General features: G+C 38.0%; 1 protein-coding gene across 1 annotated transcript in view; it reads right to left on the bottom strand.

Moving 5' to 3' along the window:
- The window catches only part of CSRNP3 (cysteine and serine rich nuclear protein 3), a 113,037-nt gene that overhangs the window by 23,372 nt on the left and 73,510 nt on the right, over window positions 1–16,155 (bottom strand). The window contains exon 3 of the mRNA XM_067298540.1: window positions 12,893–13,063. Within this exon, the coding sequence (XP_067154641.1) occupies window positions 12,893–13,063 (171 nt within the window). The remainder of the gene's footprint in view (window positions 1–12,892; window positions 13,064–16,155) is intronic.

A 16,155-nucleotide genomic window follows, 5' to 3' on the forward strand; every position in this document is an offset into this window, starting at 1 on the left:
TTGTTGCAAATGTCATTGAAGTTCATACTTTTATTTATTAAAGCTGTAGTTCCTAGTCAAGCAAATTATATGATAATCTGTGTAAGTAAGCAAGCATGTAAACATTCAGAGGCCTCAGATTACATGCAGTTGTTTTTTTCTGAAAGACATCCTATCTTTTGGTTCTGCTTCCATGTCACCCAGGAGCTCATTAGAGGGAAGAGCTAAAGTTCTACGAATAATTCTGTAGTCATCTCTTCTATGTTACTGCTAGGAAATAGTCAGAATATATTCATATTTATGAGAATGTTATTTTCAAGAACAGAGCAGGCAGGAACTGCAGAAGATTATAAGATTTTATTTGGTTACCCAGAAACATAGATTAGAGATGTTCAGCTCTGCCTTGTTTTTGAAGACACAATCAGCTTGCCATCAGTGAGGGGACTGAAGAATTGCAACCACCTCGATAACAAAGGGCCCACAAGGAAGCACGGTATAAGACACTCAACTGCACAGAGCTGGCACTGAAAAGGCACTCTGTTCTTGTTCTACTACACTTCCTAAAACCTCTGAGCAGAGGACTGCTTTACAGAGATCTCTCCCTCTCAAAAAAAGTAGATATTCAATGAAAATGTTAAACATTTTCAACATCAGTGACAAAGCTCTCTATAACCCATTAAGCCCTTTTACTTCAAGCCAACCAAAATTCAAATTCTCAGATCATCTTATCAAGAGTCAGAGGTATATGTTATTTTCCATGCATAATACCTTAAATAGTAGGGTCAAATCAGTCATAATTACTGCTGGGGACTTTGCTGACCAAACAGAGCAGAAAGGATGACAGAGCAAAAGGATACATAGGACATATATTTTCTGATATATCAGAAAACATGAACATAGATCCAGAAAAAATTCGCTGACATTAATCCACCAGCAGGCTCCTTCTGGAGTGATGTACACAGATCATTAACTGGCTTGTGTGCCTTTCTGGAGACAGTTTCAAAAGGTTTTGCAGGGAAGGAAGAGCCTGCAACTTAAAAACTTAAGCAAAGAGAGTGTAATCACCAGACTTTTCTGGAAGAGATCTGGTAAAGACTTCCTTATTTGGCCAGCCTCAGAAAAAGGTATTTACATGCCATCTGCCTGTGCAACAAGTGGTATCAGTGAATGCCATTATCAAGTGTGCAAAAGGGCTGATACTGACTCGTTCCAGCATCTGCTGCATACGTACTGCCAATAGGAACTGAAAGGTGATTTTTGGAAATGAACCCCCACTGTCTTGGGTCTACCAGTTTGAGGCTGGAGAGGATGCCAGTGGGAATATAAATATTCATCATCATCTAAAACTGTCCTATGGATTGCACATGATGTTTAATGTATATCTACATTATAAGTCTGATACCTAAGTCTGCTATACTTCCATAAAGGGAAAAAACATTCCACTGTCACATATTTAAACAGTGAATATAATTTTTAGGCATAGGGTTTAAGAATACATGGAATTAAATACTTTTGATAAATACTTAAGTACTGCAATGCATAAAATGTATCTATGACCAGAGGGAAAGATGATATTCTTAAGAACATAATTACTGGTACAGAACTGTCTCAGAAAAGGTCACTATAACTGAACAACTTCTTCAGACATATATATCTTCAAAAAGCATTGTTAGAATTTGTCATCTGAAATGATACCAACAGCTGAAATTTTGAGTTTTGGCACTTGACATTTGAGTGGTTCAGTTTCTGGGTTGAGCAGAGCTGAGCCCGAATTAACAACCTGCTTGCAACTGGCCTGGCCCCTCACGGAAGCAAGGCTGATCCTGTCGGGTGTATTAGCTCCCTGGCTTTGCTATGCAAAAGCAGCTGCTGTGCATCGAGGCCTGTATCTAGACACACCATCGCCACATTCATGCAACGCTGAACCTGAGCTAACAGCCACAGCATAGGCAATCTGCAACACAGATTATTTATGGAAACTGAGAATCATCTGTAAACAAACTAAAGATCAGGCCCAAAGACTTCAAAGCAATCTTGGAAAAATTATCATCTGTGTTCTTTTAATGGAAAAAAACTCTTAACCCAAGCATGGTTAACTCTTCGGAGAAACAAAACCTACCCTTTGTTCTTGCCCTTTTGTTATCTTTGTTCATGATGTGCATGCACACACATACAGCAGAATGCCTTTATTTCATCTTTTTCTCAACTACTGGTCTCTCTCTCATAACAATGCTCTTTATCCACAACAGTTATAATTATTTCATGACTATGTAGGATATTTTTGCCATTTCTTGGTATGCACGATTCCTGGCTTATGCACTTCTCTGGCTATTAAGGACTCTCCAGCAATTCCAAAATTTAAGAACATCTGTATGACGAGCCAGAGATTTACAGAAATCTACAGTGCCTAAATACAAGATATTAAGTATTTTAGTTACAGCCCTTCAGGTTTCAGTATTTCAGTAAGGTCCTTTTTTCAGTCATCCACAGTATAACTGTAGTACAGAATACAGGAAATTGCTTAGCAGTAATTCAAGAAGCTGAGGTTTCTTTCAGTGTTTTGCTCACCACGCCACACACCAACACCCAACAAGCTTCATCTAATGCAATACAATCTGTTTCTCAATTGCAGACCATGCAAGACATAGCAATATATATTGCTAAGAATGCACACATGTACATACATACGTATGTACATAGATTTATATATGTATGTATATATACATGCACGCACACACACATGCGAGCTACCCTTCCAAATTACACAGATTAAGGCTTGACTCAGTAAAGCTCAACCTGTGGTCTAGTAGATATTAGAAGATGAACTGTGAAATGATTAAAAATAAACACACAAACATCACTATGGTTGTTTCAGGAGGAGGTGAACTACAGATATAGTTGGGAACCATCTCCTGCATTGAGCCACCAAGTCATATCTTTTATTACTATTGTTTATATTAAAATGTTTGTAATTTAAAATAACACTTTATTTATTTAAATGCAAAGTATGATTTTTATCATCCACTGACAAACATTAATGCCATACAAGACAGTTTATGGATCCCTTTCCAGAAAGACTGAATTCCTTAGATTTTTTTAAAGCTTATAGTTACTTGATCGAGTGCATTAAACTGTTTTTATCTAGACTCAGTGTGACTTGTATGTCTGCATGAAACAGGAGGCCCCACTAATTCATTTTTCAAAGATAATCCAAAAATAAAAATTTAAAGTAAAAATTGCAGAAAGTATCAATGTAAAAAGAAATACACCTATCGCAAAAAATACAACAATAGCCTTAAATAAAACTATGTAAAATAGCTTCCGTGGCTGCTGTTCTTTTCTCATTTGGGCTACCGTGTTGCATAGCTCACCAGTCTATTGACAGTTAACAGGAGAAGGGCAAATATGAATAGCAGTTTTAACTTGGCAATTCATTCTGGCTAATGTCTGCTGCACAAAGCATTTATCTTTGCTAGAATTCTCTGACCAAAACACACAGTCAGTGAGGAAACACTTTCTGGCTTTGGAGAGTCACTCTTATCAATGAGGAAGGCAAGAAAAACGAGAACCATTCAAGTCATGTGAAGTCAGAAAATATGAGAGGTTTTTGTTCATCAGCAAATTATATGGAATAAAACACCAAGTCCTGCTGCTAAATTTCTTTGAAATAATGGTTGTCATCACCATATTCATACCGATAGGCTTGTAATTTTAAGATTTTTTGTATTTACTTTGCAGATTACAAATGAAATTTATTTTTCATTTTATATGTCATTGGGGGACTGAAGGTTACTACAGATTAGAATTTCATTACTAACTCATTTTCCACAGGTTACTTAAAGCTATGTATCAGAAGCTCTCCAACTTCTGAACTTGTGCCCCCTTCTTTCCTGTCTTAATTTGGCTCTCCCTGCCCCATACCAAGGGATTCGCAAAGCATGGAGTAGAAAGCTAGCAGCAGAGGATTCCTACTGATGACCTCTGTGCGCTGCGGTGGGCTGCTTCCGCTAGCCCTTCCCCCAGTAAACGAACCATGCTCCCAGCATGTCAGGAAGGTGTGGGGGAGACAACGGCAGGTGCCGTGTGCCCACCAACCTCCCCAGCCAGCGCCCACTCCCACGGCTGGTGTACAGTCCTGCAGCTGGTTCTGCGGCCCCCTTCCTTCTCCATCTCAAGCTGTATTTTGTGCCCTCTTCCTTGAGCGTAACTATATATTTGTGAGTTTCTGAGATTACCTTTTTATAAGCATTAAATACAATAAATAGATAATTAATAATAGATAAATACTTTTTTTTTTTTTTTTTTTTACAGAACTACTAGTTGTAAGCAAGCATAGATTTGACACAAAATGAAAGATGCAATACAAAAAAACAAATACAAAAATCCAACCCTTTCCACGTTTGAAAAACTCAGGTTAACATATTTCTTATATCTTGGTAAAAGACTTCAATCATGGGCCCACTCCCCAGTCCCAAGAAAAGTAAATTTTCAAAAGGGAAAATCAATATTATACACATATCAGAGTTTAGCCTAGTAGTCTGGTATATCTTTGAAAAACATCCAAGTCTCATTCCTATATGAATAAACTATAACTGATGAAATAGGTAAGCAGCAGAAATAACGTACTGGCAGACTGAAACAAAGTCTTCCTCAATACCTCTCAGCACTAACATACGACGCACTATGCATTCACACTTGATCAGCCTCCGAACATTCTCATTTTGTTCTCTGTGCCTTACAGACGTCAGTGGAACCACAGCAGTGAAAAACCTGGAAAGATAGAGTATTTACTTCTGCACATTGAGCTGCCAAAATAGTATCCAGAACCCCACAACTGGGAATGGATCCCTCTATAGCTGTATCACTGTCTACAAAATGCAAAGCATGCTTCCTAATTTTATAAAATCCTGAAAGGAATGACATGTTAAGCCCATAATGTTTTTCAAACCACTTCTACTGAGAAAACTGGTAGTTCTTTGATTACTAAACATAAATAATCTAAGTTCTGGCCAAACTCCAAAACATAAGCACTTTCTTCTGCTGTCTCAGCTATTCTCCTGATGTCAAAGACACATTAAAATAAATGTGAACCATATGGCTACGCAGCAGATTACTAGCACTCTGGCATCAATGAGGGCAAAGCAATTCATTGCCACCATCACAGAAAGATCTTAGCCACGTGAAAATTTCAAAAGGCTGAAAAAAACTGCAGGAAGCAGCCTTTTTGATTAAAACTCTGTCTCTGACAGGAGGGAAGTGCTGCTTTTCTTAAACTCTACTATCCTGTTTGTCTGCTTTTTACATACCATATGAACCAGTATGGTGAGGAGGATTAACACCATTCTGCACCTGCTCCATGACTTTCCCACACAGTATTTAATCAAATCTAACAATACAGAACAGTCAAGCCTAATACATCGTGGTAATCCAGGTCAGAACATCACTTACAAAAGCCGGCTTGCTTAGCAGTCTTCCTAGAAAGCAAAAACTGGGGAAAAGAGCATACTCCAGAAACTGCTTCCACCTTTTTCCCAGTGCCTCCCAAAAGATAAATTTCTACTAGTCTCCATACACTAAATCTACAAATTTAAACCCCTTAAAAATTAAATGTTTCTCCTATATGCTTAGAAATCCACATTAAGAGGCAATACAATGACATACTATATCCCCTCCCCAAAATACACATGCATTTGAGGGCAGGAAGGTATTTTCTGAAGGAACTTTGAACCTGAAAGTCTTTAAGGGAACTGTGCACTCAGGAAAAAGTAAGTAGAGGAGTGGAAGTGAGGCAGGACGGGGGCAGTGCTGAGGAACAACCCCTGCTCCGGCAGCGTGCTGCTGCTCCGTCCTTCCGGTGCCTTCCTCTCAGGTAAGGTCACAACTACACTCCCCTCACAGGAGTGGCTCAGTGGGAACGCTTGCCTAGTGCTAGATTTATTTATGTCATATTTGAAAAGGTTTTTGAAAAGTACTAATTCACAGAGGAGTTTGACATGAATAGGAGATGTTTTTCATTTAATGTTTAAACATTCTGTCAGAGTTTTGTTTAAAATTTTACAGAAATGTCAAATTCTTTGAATGCAAGCCAAAAGCTGGAAATTTACTGCTAAAATTTCAATGAAAGCTTTAAGTTTCCTTCATCATCATCCTTTATCTCTGGAACACTTTTCTGTGACATTCCTCATCATAACAGTCCAGCTTCTCCATTCTGCAAATATAATCAGCCTGCAGGGAGAAGTGGAGACGGTTAACTGCTCTCTGCCTCACCATTTCCTCTAAATGCTCTAAATGCCAGCTGCTGTTTCTTGGATGATTATTTCTGACCCTGGCCCTAGTTTCTGACAGTGTGAGGAGGAAAGCTGTCACCATGTATCCTTGCAGGAACACCCGTGCATAGCAATTGCATGCATTGAACTCTCCTAAGGCTCTACGGTCTACCTCTTTCTCCCATCTTACGGGTGACTTCTGCAATTATCCGTCTGATACAACTACCCATTTAGCTGCCGCGTCTTCACATTTTCAAACTTATTTTGCATATCTGTTATAAACATTCTCAATGCAGAATTTTTGTTTACGAGTTATTTCAGACCAAAAAAACATCATTTAAGGAAAAACCTGTACCTCTGTTTGTATAATGTGTGAAGTGCACTAATTTATAGGAAAAATTCTCAAAACCAGAGAAATAGAATTAGTCACATAAACCCTTCTAAAAATCAGTGGGAGCCTGCCTCCTAATCCCTCTTTCTCTTTTTCGAAAAACTCCCTCTACAATAGTCATTGCTCCCAATGAAAGACAGCAGGCAAGATTCTCTCGTGCCATATCCTGCCCTACCATTTTGCATGACTATTTAAGCTAAAACATTGCACCACACTTCACTGAATTTCTTTGCACTTCTTGTTTACTGCCTGGATGAACCCACAACTTTTAAAATGAAAAAAAAAGAGAATCCTCAACCTGTTTGCATTTCATAAGGCGAGTCAACAAATAACAGTAAGAACGTATTCCTCATTAACAAGGAAATTCCACGCCTGGTTGCAGGCAATATAAATAATTCAAGTGGTCATGAAAAAAGAATGCCTACATATAGTTGCACCCTTTAAGTGTTTTCCCATAATAAACCAGCATCACTGTGTCTCACTTCTTTAGATTTCTACCATTAACCAGTAATTAAACACACAGTTTAAACTCAAAGCTCAGGTAATGCCCTATGTTATCGACCTCACACCAAATAAAACTTGTATCTTTTGCATAATGTAAGAGAATCTAGACTATCCTAATGATTTCAAAGGATTTGATACAATTCTTCAAAATTCGAAGTGACCACACAGACAAGACAATCTCAACTTGTTAGCGATTCTAGAACACTTGAATGAGTAGTTTTAAGGGCATATGGAAAGAAATGCAGTGGGGCTGTATTTGTATTTTTGAATCCTTCTGGTATTTTTAAAGGTGAAAGCAAAAGCTGGAGGGAATATTTATTGAGACTGAAGGGTTTTCTCAGAACCCATTATTGACCAGCCACATTAATAAAGAATTTCAGGCATCCAATACTCTTAAAGAGAGTATCGCTACTACCATAGCCACCCTAATTAGCAGAACAACAGGATGTATGATAATATAGAGAGAAGGCTGGCTGGCTGTAGGATAACCTTGTTAATGGCACTGTTATGCAAGATATGGATAACTGATGAAGGATATCCACTAGACCATGTGATAGTTCTGCCTCCTGTTGATGAAGATTATATTATGAGGATCATCTTTTCAGATGAGCTAGTGTTGGAGATTCTACCTGCCTGAGAAGCCTCTGTAATAACTTCATTAGCCTGAAAGTTTCAGCTTCACTACATGGAAGTCAAAATGACAGAGGAAAAAGGCAGCTCCTCAAATTGTATTCCTTAGGAGACTCATCTGTGATTAATTTGGTGTAGGGAGTTTTCACCAAAACAAAAGAACCAAAGGCTGGACCTAATGAGGTCTTCACAGCTCTTTCAATTGCATGTAATTCTGCAACTTATATTTGGATATTTTTCTTTACCAGAAAAACAGATCAAGCATTTATTAGGGATAGGCATCTCTGCAAGGCACCAACATGGAATCCAGTGTCCATCAGTGCACACAATTGTAGAAACTGCCACAGAGTTGTACAGATATCCTGTATGGCAACTGCCAAAGAAAACCTGCCGGGCAGCTGATAGGGTGCCCTGTCTCAACAGGGCAATTAAAAGGAGCTGAAATGACCTTGGGTGTACAACCACCCTACATACCCCTTCCCACAAGAAAAAGTGAACAAATATTCTCAGGCCTGACTAATAACATATATGAAGGTTTGAACAAATATTCTTAGTCCTGACTAATAATAGACTGCACATTTGGACTCTTATTTGAAGATGAACATCCCCCTTTCTGATATGGATGTGGGGCTGTGAAATGGGACAGGTAAGCAGACTGGTTAGTAATGCTTTGAATATGCTTTGGCATCTATCAAGGTAAATCTGTGGTCTGACTAGTGGTCTGCTGAATGAAACTGAAATGATCTCAACAGACTGAGGAAAGTAAGTAAAAGAGACAGTGAGGATTATATCTGTCATGATAATGTCTGATAATGAAGGTGCTTGATCACCATTTGACAGGAGAATTAAAAACCTGCAGATGTACACACCTACCCGACCAAGAGAAAGCAACTTTTTTTTTTCTTTTTTGGTTATGAACCTTGTAACAGTTATCTATGCTTTATGGAGCACTTTGTATTTTATATAAATATATACTGGACTAACCCCAAATCAACTGAAAGCTCTGAAGCAGAAAGCAACAACCACTTTATTTAGCAGTATACTTTGCCTGAAGCACACTGTAATTTAATTTCATGACTCAGAAAAAGATATGTGTAACTTGGGCTAAGAGATTTTTCTTACTGCTGTCTTGATTTGTTTAAATGGATATATGGTTAAAGAACCTAGGTAGTTATCTCTGTGTAATAATCACAATGGATAGCACTTAGGGACATATTACTCATGTATTTTCTGTCACCACCCTGCAGGGATAATTGTTCAGATTAAAGCCACCTTCTGGTTCTGCCCCACTTGCACGATCCACAGCAGCCATATGCCTAGTTTAGCTGGCAAGTTAAACTGAACTTAATGGCTAATGGAGCGGGATAGCTGAAGCATTCTTGCTTATCTGACCCACCAGGTAGCATTTCAAGGGTTACCTAAATACAAGGTGCATCAGCTGTTCTAATAGGTTTATACACACTGCATGCTTGCTGATGCACTGAAAGAGTGCTAGCTACAGCTCTTCTGCACGGGCTATTTTCAGTCTGTTTACTGTCCTGAAGGAGTTTCACAGAACTCCTTCTTTCCATATGCCCTTAAAAGTACTCATTTGAATATTCTGGATAGGAAAGCTTCTATCTCTTATTTCAGTAGTTGAATGTGCCTAAAGAATGAACAAAATGTATTTTAATGTACATTGCTAACAATTTTTTTTATTGCATAACAGAACGCCTGCACGCAGTTTTCAAATAAGCGTCACTTACAGGAGAGCTCTAGTGCAGCAGCTCTGTAAGACACCTGTGTATTCATGCAGTAAGTGAAATAACACACTGAGTACAACCTTGTTTATACAACACTGGACTGTACTCTTGAATATACAAACTTTTTTTGAAATGCAATAGTAATGTACATTCAGAGTGCCTGGAGTTGGCAATGGTCTCCCCACTGAGAGAAAACGTCTCTCTGCTGCCTTAGTTAATTAGCTGGTGCTATGATTCAAAGCTATTTCAAACAAGAGAGAAGCATCTTTGTATCAGGCACCCTTCCTGGCACTAGGCAAACCCCTCCTGTCTCATCAAGGTTATCTTTTAATACACAGACTGGATGATGGGCATTAAAGGTTGCATTTTACTAAAGAGCGAAAGGAAACTTACTCCATATGTAAAATGCACAACATGACATACATATAAGATTACGAGAAGTACTATTTCCACGTATTTATTGCTTCCACAAGACAGGGCCAAGTACCACAGTAGGATCGGCTCACTTTTCATCACTAAAAATAGAACTCAAAATAGGTTTTTCAAATAATATTATTTTAAAAATTTACAAATCAAAAAATCTAAGAACATAAAAATAAAAGTGTTCTTGTCCTGAGAAGAATACAACCAAACACACATAACTAATGTCAACCAATTGACATGAACCAAAATGCAAACAAATTTTCTATGTGTATAAAAACTTCATGAATTCTCCATTTAAAATGTATTCTTTCCAGGATAAGGGGCATGAAGTCTCTTCCATGAAAATGTAAACAGAATAGAATAAAAAAAAAAAGCCACCTGAATATAATTTTTTTTTTCTAGAAGGAGGCATTTATCAAGTTGAAAATCTATCAGCATTTATCAAGTATCTAAAAATAAATCATATTTAATTGGCAAAACAAGAAAAACATTTATATTACTCTTTATATTTACTTTAAATGGGAAAGGAATTAAGATCTTTTCTAAAACATGAGTAGTTTCTATTTCATACACCTATTAGCTTTTACTAGCATACATCATCATCAAGACTTACCTTTTTAGAACAGAGTTGCTCTTAGCAGATGTGTCTAAGGCTAGCTGGAAACTAGTGATCTCAATTTTTCTAACACTGCTCAACTGGTAGAGATTGACTGTGTGAACATATGAATAACTAACACACTTTAATATTAAGAAAGAAGAAAAAGTCTCAAAAAGCTCATTTGTACCACCTTAACCATTAGTTAACAAAATCTTTCTCATCAGGTGTAACATGGCTTAAATTAGTGTGTCTGGTAAAGCTAGGAAACAATGATGCAGATTGGAAGAGAATCTGGATGTAAGATGCAAGTAAGTAAGTGGGGATAAAACTATCTTTCCATTTTGTATTCCACCTGAGCATCAACGTTCTCTATTTTCTTACCAATAAAAAAAATTACTACCGTTATCAAACCCCTCCAAATGCACTGCATACAGTAATAGCAAAGCAGAACGTCAGACTCTGAAAGATGCCACTTTCAGTCATACACCAGTCTCCAAAAGTCATTTCGCTGGTGACCCTGAGACTTGCCTATTCAAAACATACACCAAGGCCACTCATTCAATTCCTTTCTTCCCAAATCACTTTTATATAAAACTGTGAATATTCTGTACTGATTTCTTGGGATTTAGGCCATTGCATCTATATTAAAGACAGTACTTTGTAAAAAGTAGTATCGAAGCACATACAAACAATTTACTCTTCATATTTCCATATTGCCAGCTGATATATATGTATGTATAAATGTTATTTTTATATATTTTTTTAATTTTTATAAATTGTTAGATAGATAGACAGACAGACAGACATTTATTACTCTGGTCAAAAATACCAGTTGTATTCATCATAATACTCTGAAATGCTACAGTTTCACTTTGCACTTAAAGATTTTATTCAGAAGCTAAACTGTAATATTTATTGTGTCAACTACAATCAAAGCTTATTGTTACGTGCATGTATTGTATCTTCCAAGTTTTGCCTCTGAGTTATTAGCCTTCTTCGTATTATCTGTGTATTCACAATAAAATTGCTGTCTTCTGTGTAGGTGACAATGACTGATATAAAAGGACTGCTTTCAATCTATGATGAATAAGCATGTAAGGCCCCAAACAGATGCAAAAGCTGAAAGATCAGCATGCAGATAATATTGTCACTGAGCTATTGCTTAATACTACTAATGAGATTTACTGGGTCACTCATCCCTTTGTGTCATTTCTATAAAATAAGGCCCCCTACTAATACTGTATCTTAAATGTAATACATCTCATCAAGATTGTTACACATAAACACATTTGAAAAGCTGTGCCTGTGTAATCCTTTTCACAGATGTGTTCCACACTAGATCAAAAGATGATTTGGACCTTCATGTCCAGATCAAGCTCAAACTGCACAGCAGCATTTGGTAGACAAATCAGTTATGAGATCCTTCATATCACATGCAACAAGCATAATTTCTAGGCACAACCTAACCCATACTTAAAAGGATCACCTTGTATATGGGTGGTGACCAGGAGCCCTCACCTGCTGCTTGGTCCACAGTCTTAAGGAATAGCTATATAGTCACTAGCTTCAGTGGACAGATTTATAAAACTGAAGGATTCAAACCCCAGCTGTTTAAAACATGCAGCCCACCATTAAAATAGCATAACCACCTACAACAAATATCATAAACAACAATAATAAACCCCAAATTCATTCTTGATAGATAAGCTGCCCACATAATCCACCTAGCTTTGCTAACTTAAAAGCAAACACTTATCCTTACACAAAACAATTGCTGAATACAGAGATACCCACGTGAACGTGGAGAACAAACTACTGCAATGATCAGTATCTCTTTGCCTAATATACAATGTTCCTTGATTCCTAAATACAAGAAATTTTATTACTTGCTTTGAAGAAAAACTTTCACCAATACGGTACTGCAAATAGCTGACAGCTGCGCTATGCTTATCCAAGAAAAATAAATAAGCTTACCTAAAACACTTTGCTAGAGTACCTGTTTGAAATATTTTCAGTATGACAGCTCCAAAGGTTAACTACAAATAGCTATGAAATTCAAATAGCAAATAGTTAGGGGCTTCCAATTTTTAGATTTACAAATAGTTTTACATCAACAGCATGAAGGCAAAAGGGTACAAGTCTACTAGGTCACTTCGAGCAAGTCACAAACTCTCTGAAAGTCAATTTTATCATCTGTAAGTTAAGGATAACTCACCTCCTTGTAATGTACCAGGTGATCAGTGATGAAAAGTAGTGTATAGGAGTTCATTTTTACGTCATCACATTTATCTAACCATAAAATCTAGTTTGTTTTGAAGAACAGGAAGAATTATTTAGGTACACAACTTTTAATACTTACGGGTAAAATGATTAGAAGTGGATGGATTGACACTATCACCACTGTCAGCACTTTCACTGCTCGATACTTCATCATCTGATTCCCGCACAGAGGAACAAGGTGAGGAGCCATCAACTTCTTCAAACTTCCTCTTTAGAATTCCACTCATAGCTGCAATGCTGTTGCATGTACCTGCAACAGGAACAGAAGCAATGAAGCACTGAAACATCCAAAGGCAGAGTAGCAAGTCATAGTCTCCAAAGTCATTTTTATTTAGTTGCCACTTACAGTCTTGAACAACCATTCAGCATGAAATTAGATAAAATGTATCAGGAGACAGTGAAACCAGAGGAAAGAGAAAAGCCCTCATAGGACAAACTCTAATTTGCTATCCATGAAGATGGCTCTTTTGTTAGAATAATGTGTATCAGATTGCTTTCTGAGGGGTGTTTTTGTCATTTTGAAGTTACCTCTTTTCATGGGAAGTACACAAATTTTATTTGAAACACAGACTCCTTCAGGCCAGAGAGAACTGTAACAGCAACAGTCTGATCTTTCAAGGTGCTTGGAATCCCTGATTCCATTGACATCAGCCCCTATCTGTGCTAAATTGTGAGATTGCAAACAAGGAAAGAAATTGGAGTTTCTCTTCAGAGATCCTTACTTGGGCCCTCACATAGACATGAATATCTGAGGCCATCAGTGGAGGAAGGAATGTTCACTATTAGAGGTGGATTTAAAAGACAAGAAATCACACTGAACACTCCAGTTCCCAGTGCCAAATATGCATGCTCTAATTAGTGTTCATGTCACCCCTATAAGACATCATAAGAAAGTATTATCTGATAATTCCTGTATTACAGACAGATAAAATGCGATGAATTCACAAAGACCATATACCAATATTGTGGTCAGGAAATGCCTGGAATTCAGAAATTCCCCATTCCAGTCAGAGACACTAATTGCTAGGCAATGCACCTTTTATTTATTTATTTATTTATTAATTCTGGAGGAAATGCCTCCCAAACTCTCCCCTCCCCATATTAAGAAATGAGAAGCCTAACATGGCTAAATGAGAAGCCTTGCATTTTAGCAGAAGATTAAAAAGGTAAGTATTCAAGCAGAAATTTAGCAGCAGAGGTAGAACTTTAACATGAATTGTGCATCATTTAGGAGAAAGTGTACTCTTAACTAACAGAGAGATCAAGGACACTTGGAGCTTGCTCAGTGGACACACACCTGTCACAATCTCGAGCTTCTTACCACAGCACTGCAGAAGCAAGCAGTGCAGATGCTTACCCAAGCAAAAAGTTTAACTAGGATTGATGAAATGCTAGATTTATCAGGTAGGACACACCCTAGAACTACAGACTTACCAAAGACTACTGCCAAACCTCACTGAAAGCAGAAAAAAAGAAATCTGCATTCCTCATTGAAATGGAACTTTTTAAATCACTGCTGCTGACCTGAGGACTGATTAATTCCAGGCCAACACTGCATTCTGCTTCGACCAGGAGGTTGGATTAGATGACCTCCAGAGGGCCCTTCCAGCCAACATTTCTATGATTATATGTTAAAAGAAAAAATCTAGTCAAGAAACTAATATATGTCAGGCTGACTACTATTAGAGGAGACAAGGCTAAGACACAGACTAAAGTAGTGGCCATACTGTTTAACAAATAGCAGATTTCTTCACAGTTTTGACCCAGGCCAACTAGCACTTTCCTCAATGTTGCAAGGTGTAGCAGGTGCCAAAACTGGAAGGCCATTTGAATGAGGATGCCCTGTTCTTAGCAGAGGGAGGACAGCTTAGCCTTGTGGACAAGAACCGTGCCCCATCAGTTGGCCTCAGAAGCCAGAGAACTATCCCTGGTCTGCACCTTTTCATCTTTTTAGTTAACACAGGGGGAGTCTCAGGGACGTAGCTGCTATATTCTGCTCCTATAAGCACAGCATTTCAGTAGATCATCATAGATCTGTGCTGAACTTCAGACGTGGACTAGTATTCAGTAGTTTCAATGACTGCTATGCATGCCAGAGTTCCTTTCAACCTCTAACACACAGTTTCCTTCAAAAAAACCCCCAAAGTGATAGTGTATGAGAGGGCTGATGCACAACCAACTTTTAGCCTGATGTGAAGCTGCAATAAGACAAGGGTGTGCATATGAATCTGAGCTAGGAAAAAAATACTGAAGGGCTCACCAGGTTACAGACAAGCTACAAGACTAATTAAAATGGTAATTCAGTAAATATTGAGGTCTGTCTATAGAAGTCCTAGGAATAAGACCGCAGAATATTATGGTTTCATCCCAGCGCAGCACAAAGTTCATTATCGTTATTTGCTCTGCTTTGCTGACATTTTACATTGTCTGCCAGCACCTACGCAGCAGAAGGGAGTTATGGGCAAGCTTAAACTTGGCTTTATAAGCCAAAACTAGAAATTAGAGATACATAATACAATTGTTTTATGTTATTTCATTGCAAAGACAAGAACAGAAGTCTTAAGTCTTATAATATGGGAGATCATTCACCTCTTAAGAAGCAAAAGCTCTTGAGGAGCTCATACATGACTGCATCGAGTTTGAACATCCTGTCTTGGGTAATAGTCAGTATTTGATACTTCAGTGGAAAGCACTGCAGTGAGAAATCCAGCCACAACCCATAGTAGATACACGGCTCTGCTCCCTGATCCCTGTAGTCAATTTCTGCTAAGCATACGACTGAAATGTTGCTATATTACAGTGCACACAGCCTCTTATAAATTCATTTGACTTGCTCTCCTGAGGCAACAAATTCCATATTAGTGTATCAAAAAAACCCCACCCAAATCTTTCAAAACTATAGTCACAGACTCTTCAAAACCACAGCAAAGTCAGCCCATATAATATTTTGCACAGTAAAAAGCAGTAGAAGTGTGCCAGTGTCTAGCAGTATGCTGTACTAGAACTCTTTACGCATATAGGTACTTCTCACAAAGTGGAAATAGCTGAAGAGTTCTTCTTACATTTTCATAGTGATATTTCCATTTCAATACCAAATAGCGACTGTATTACAATGGAGGTGCAGTACCTCCACTGACCCTGTATGGAGCTTGGAAAGTCTTTAAAATTGGGGGGGAGGGGGAGGGAGCACTAAGCCCAAAGCTAGGAATCTATCATACCACTTCAGTCTCCCAAAAGCACCCAGCGTGTTAGTGCCTATATTTTCAATCTCCTAGCTTTGTAATTTGTAACATTCTGCTTTTGGGAAATTCCACAAAACAGCACGGGCTCTTGCTGATACTA

The sequence above is a fragment of the Apteryx mantelli genome, chromosome 6, assembly GCF_036417845.1.
Source record: "Apteryx mantelli isolate bAptMan1 chromosome 6, bAptMan1.hap1, whole genome shotgun sequence".
In the NCBI taxonomy this organism is placed as follows: domain Eukaryota; kingdom Metazoa; phylum Chordata; class Aves; order Apterygiformes; family Apterygidae; genus Apteryx; species Apteryx mantelli.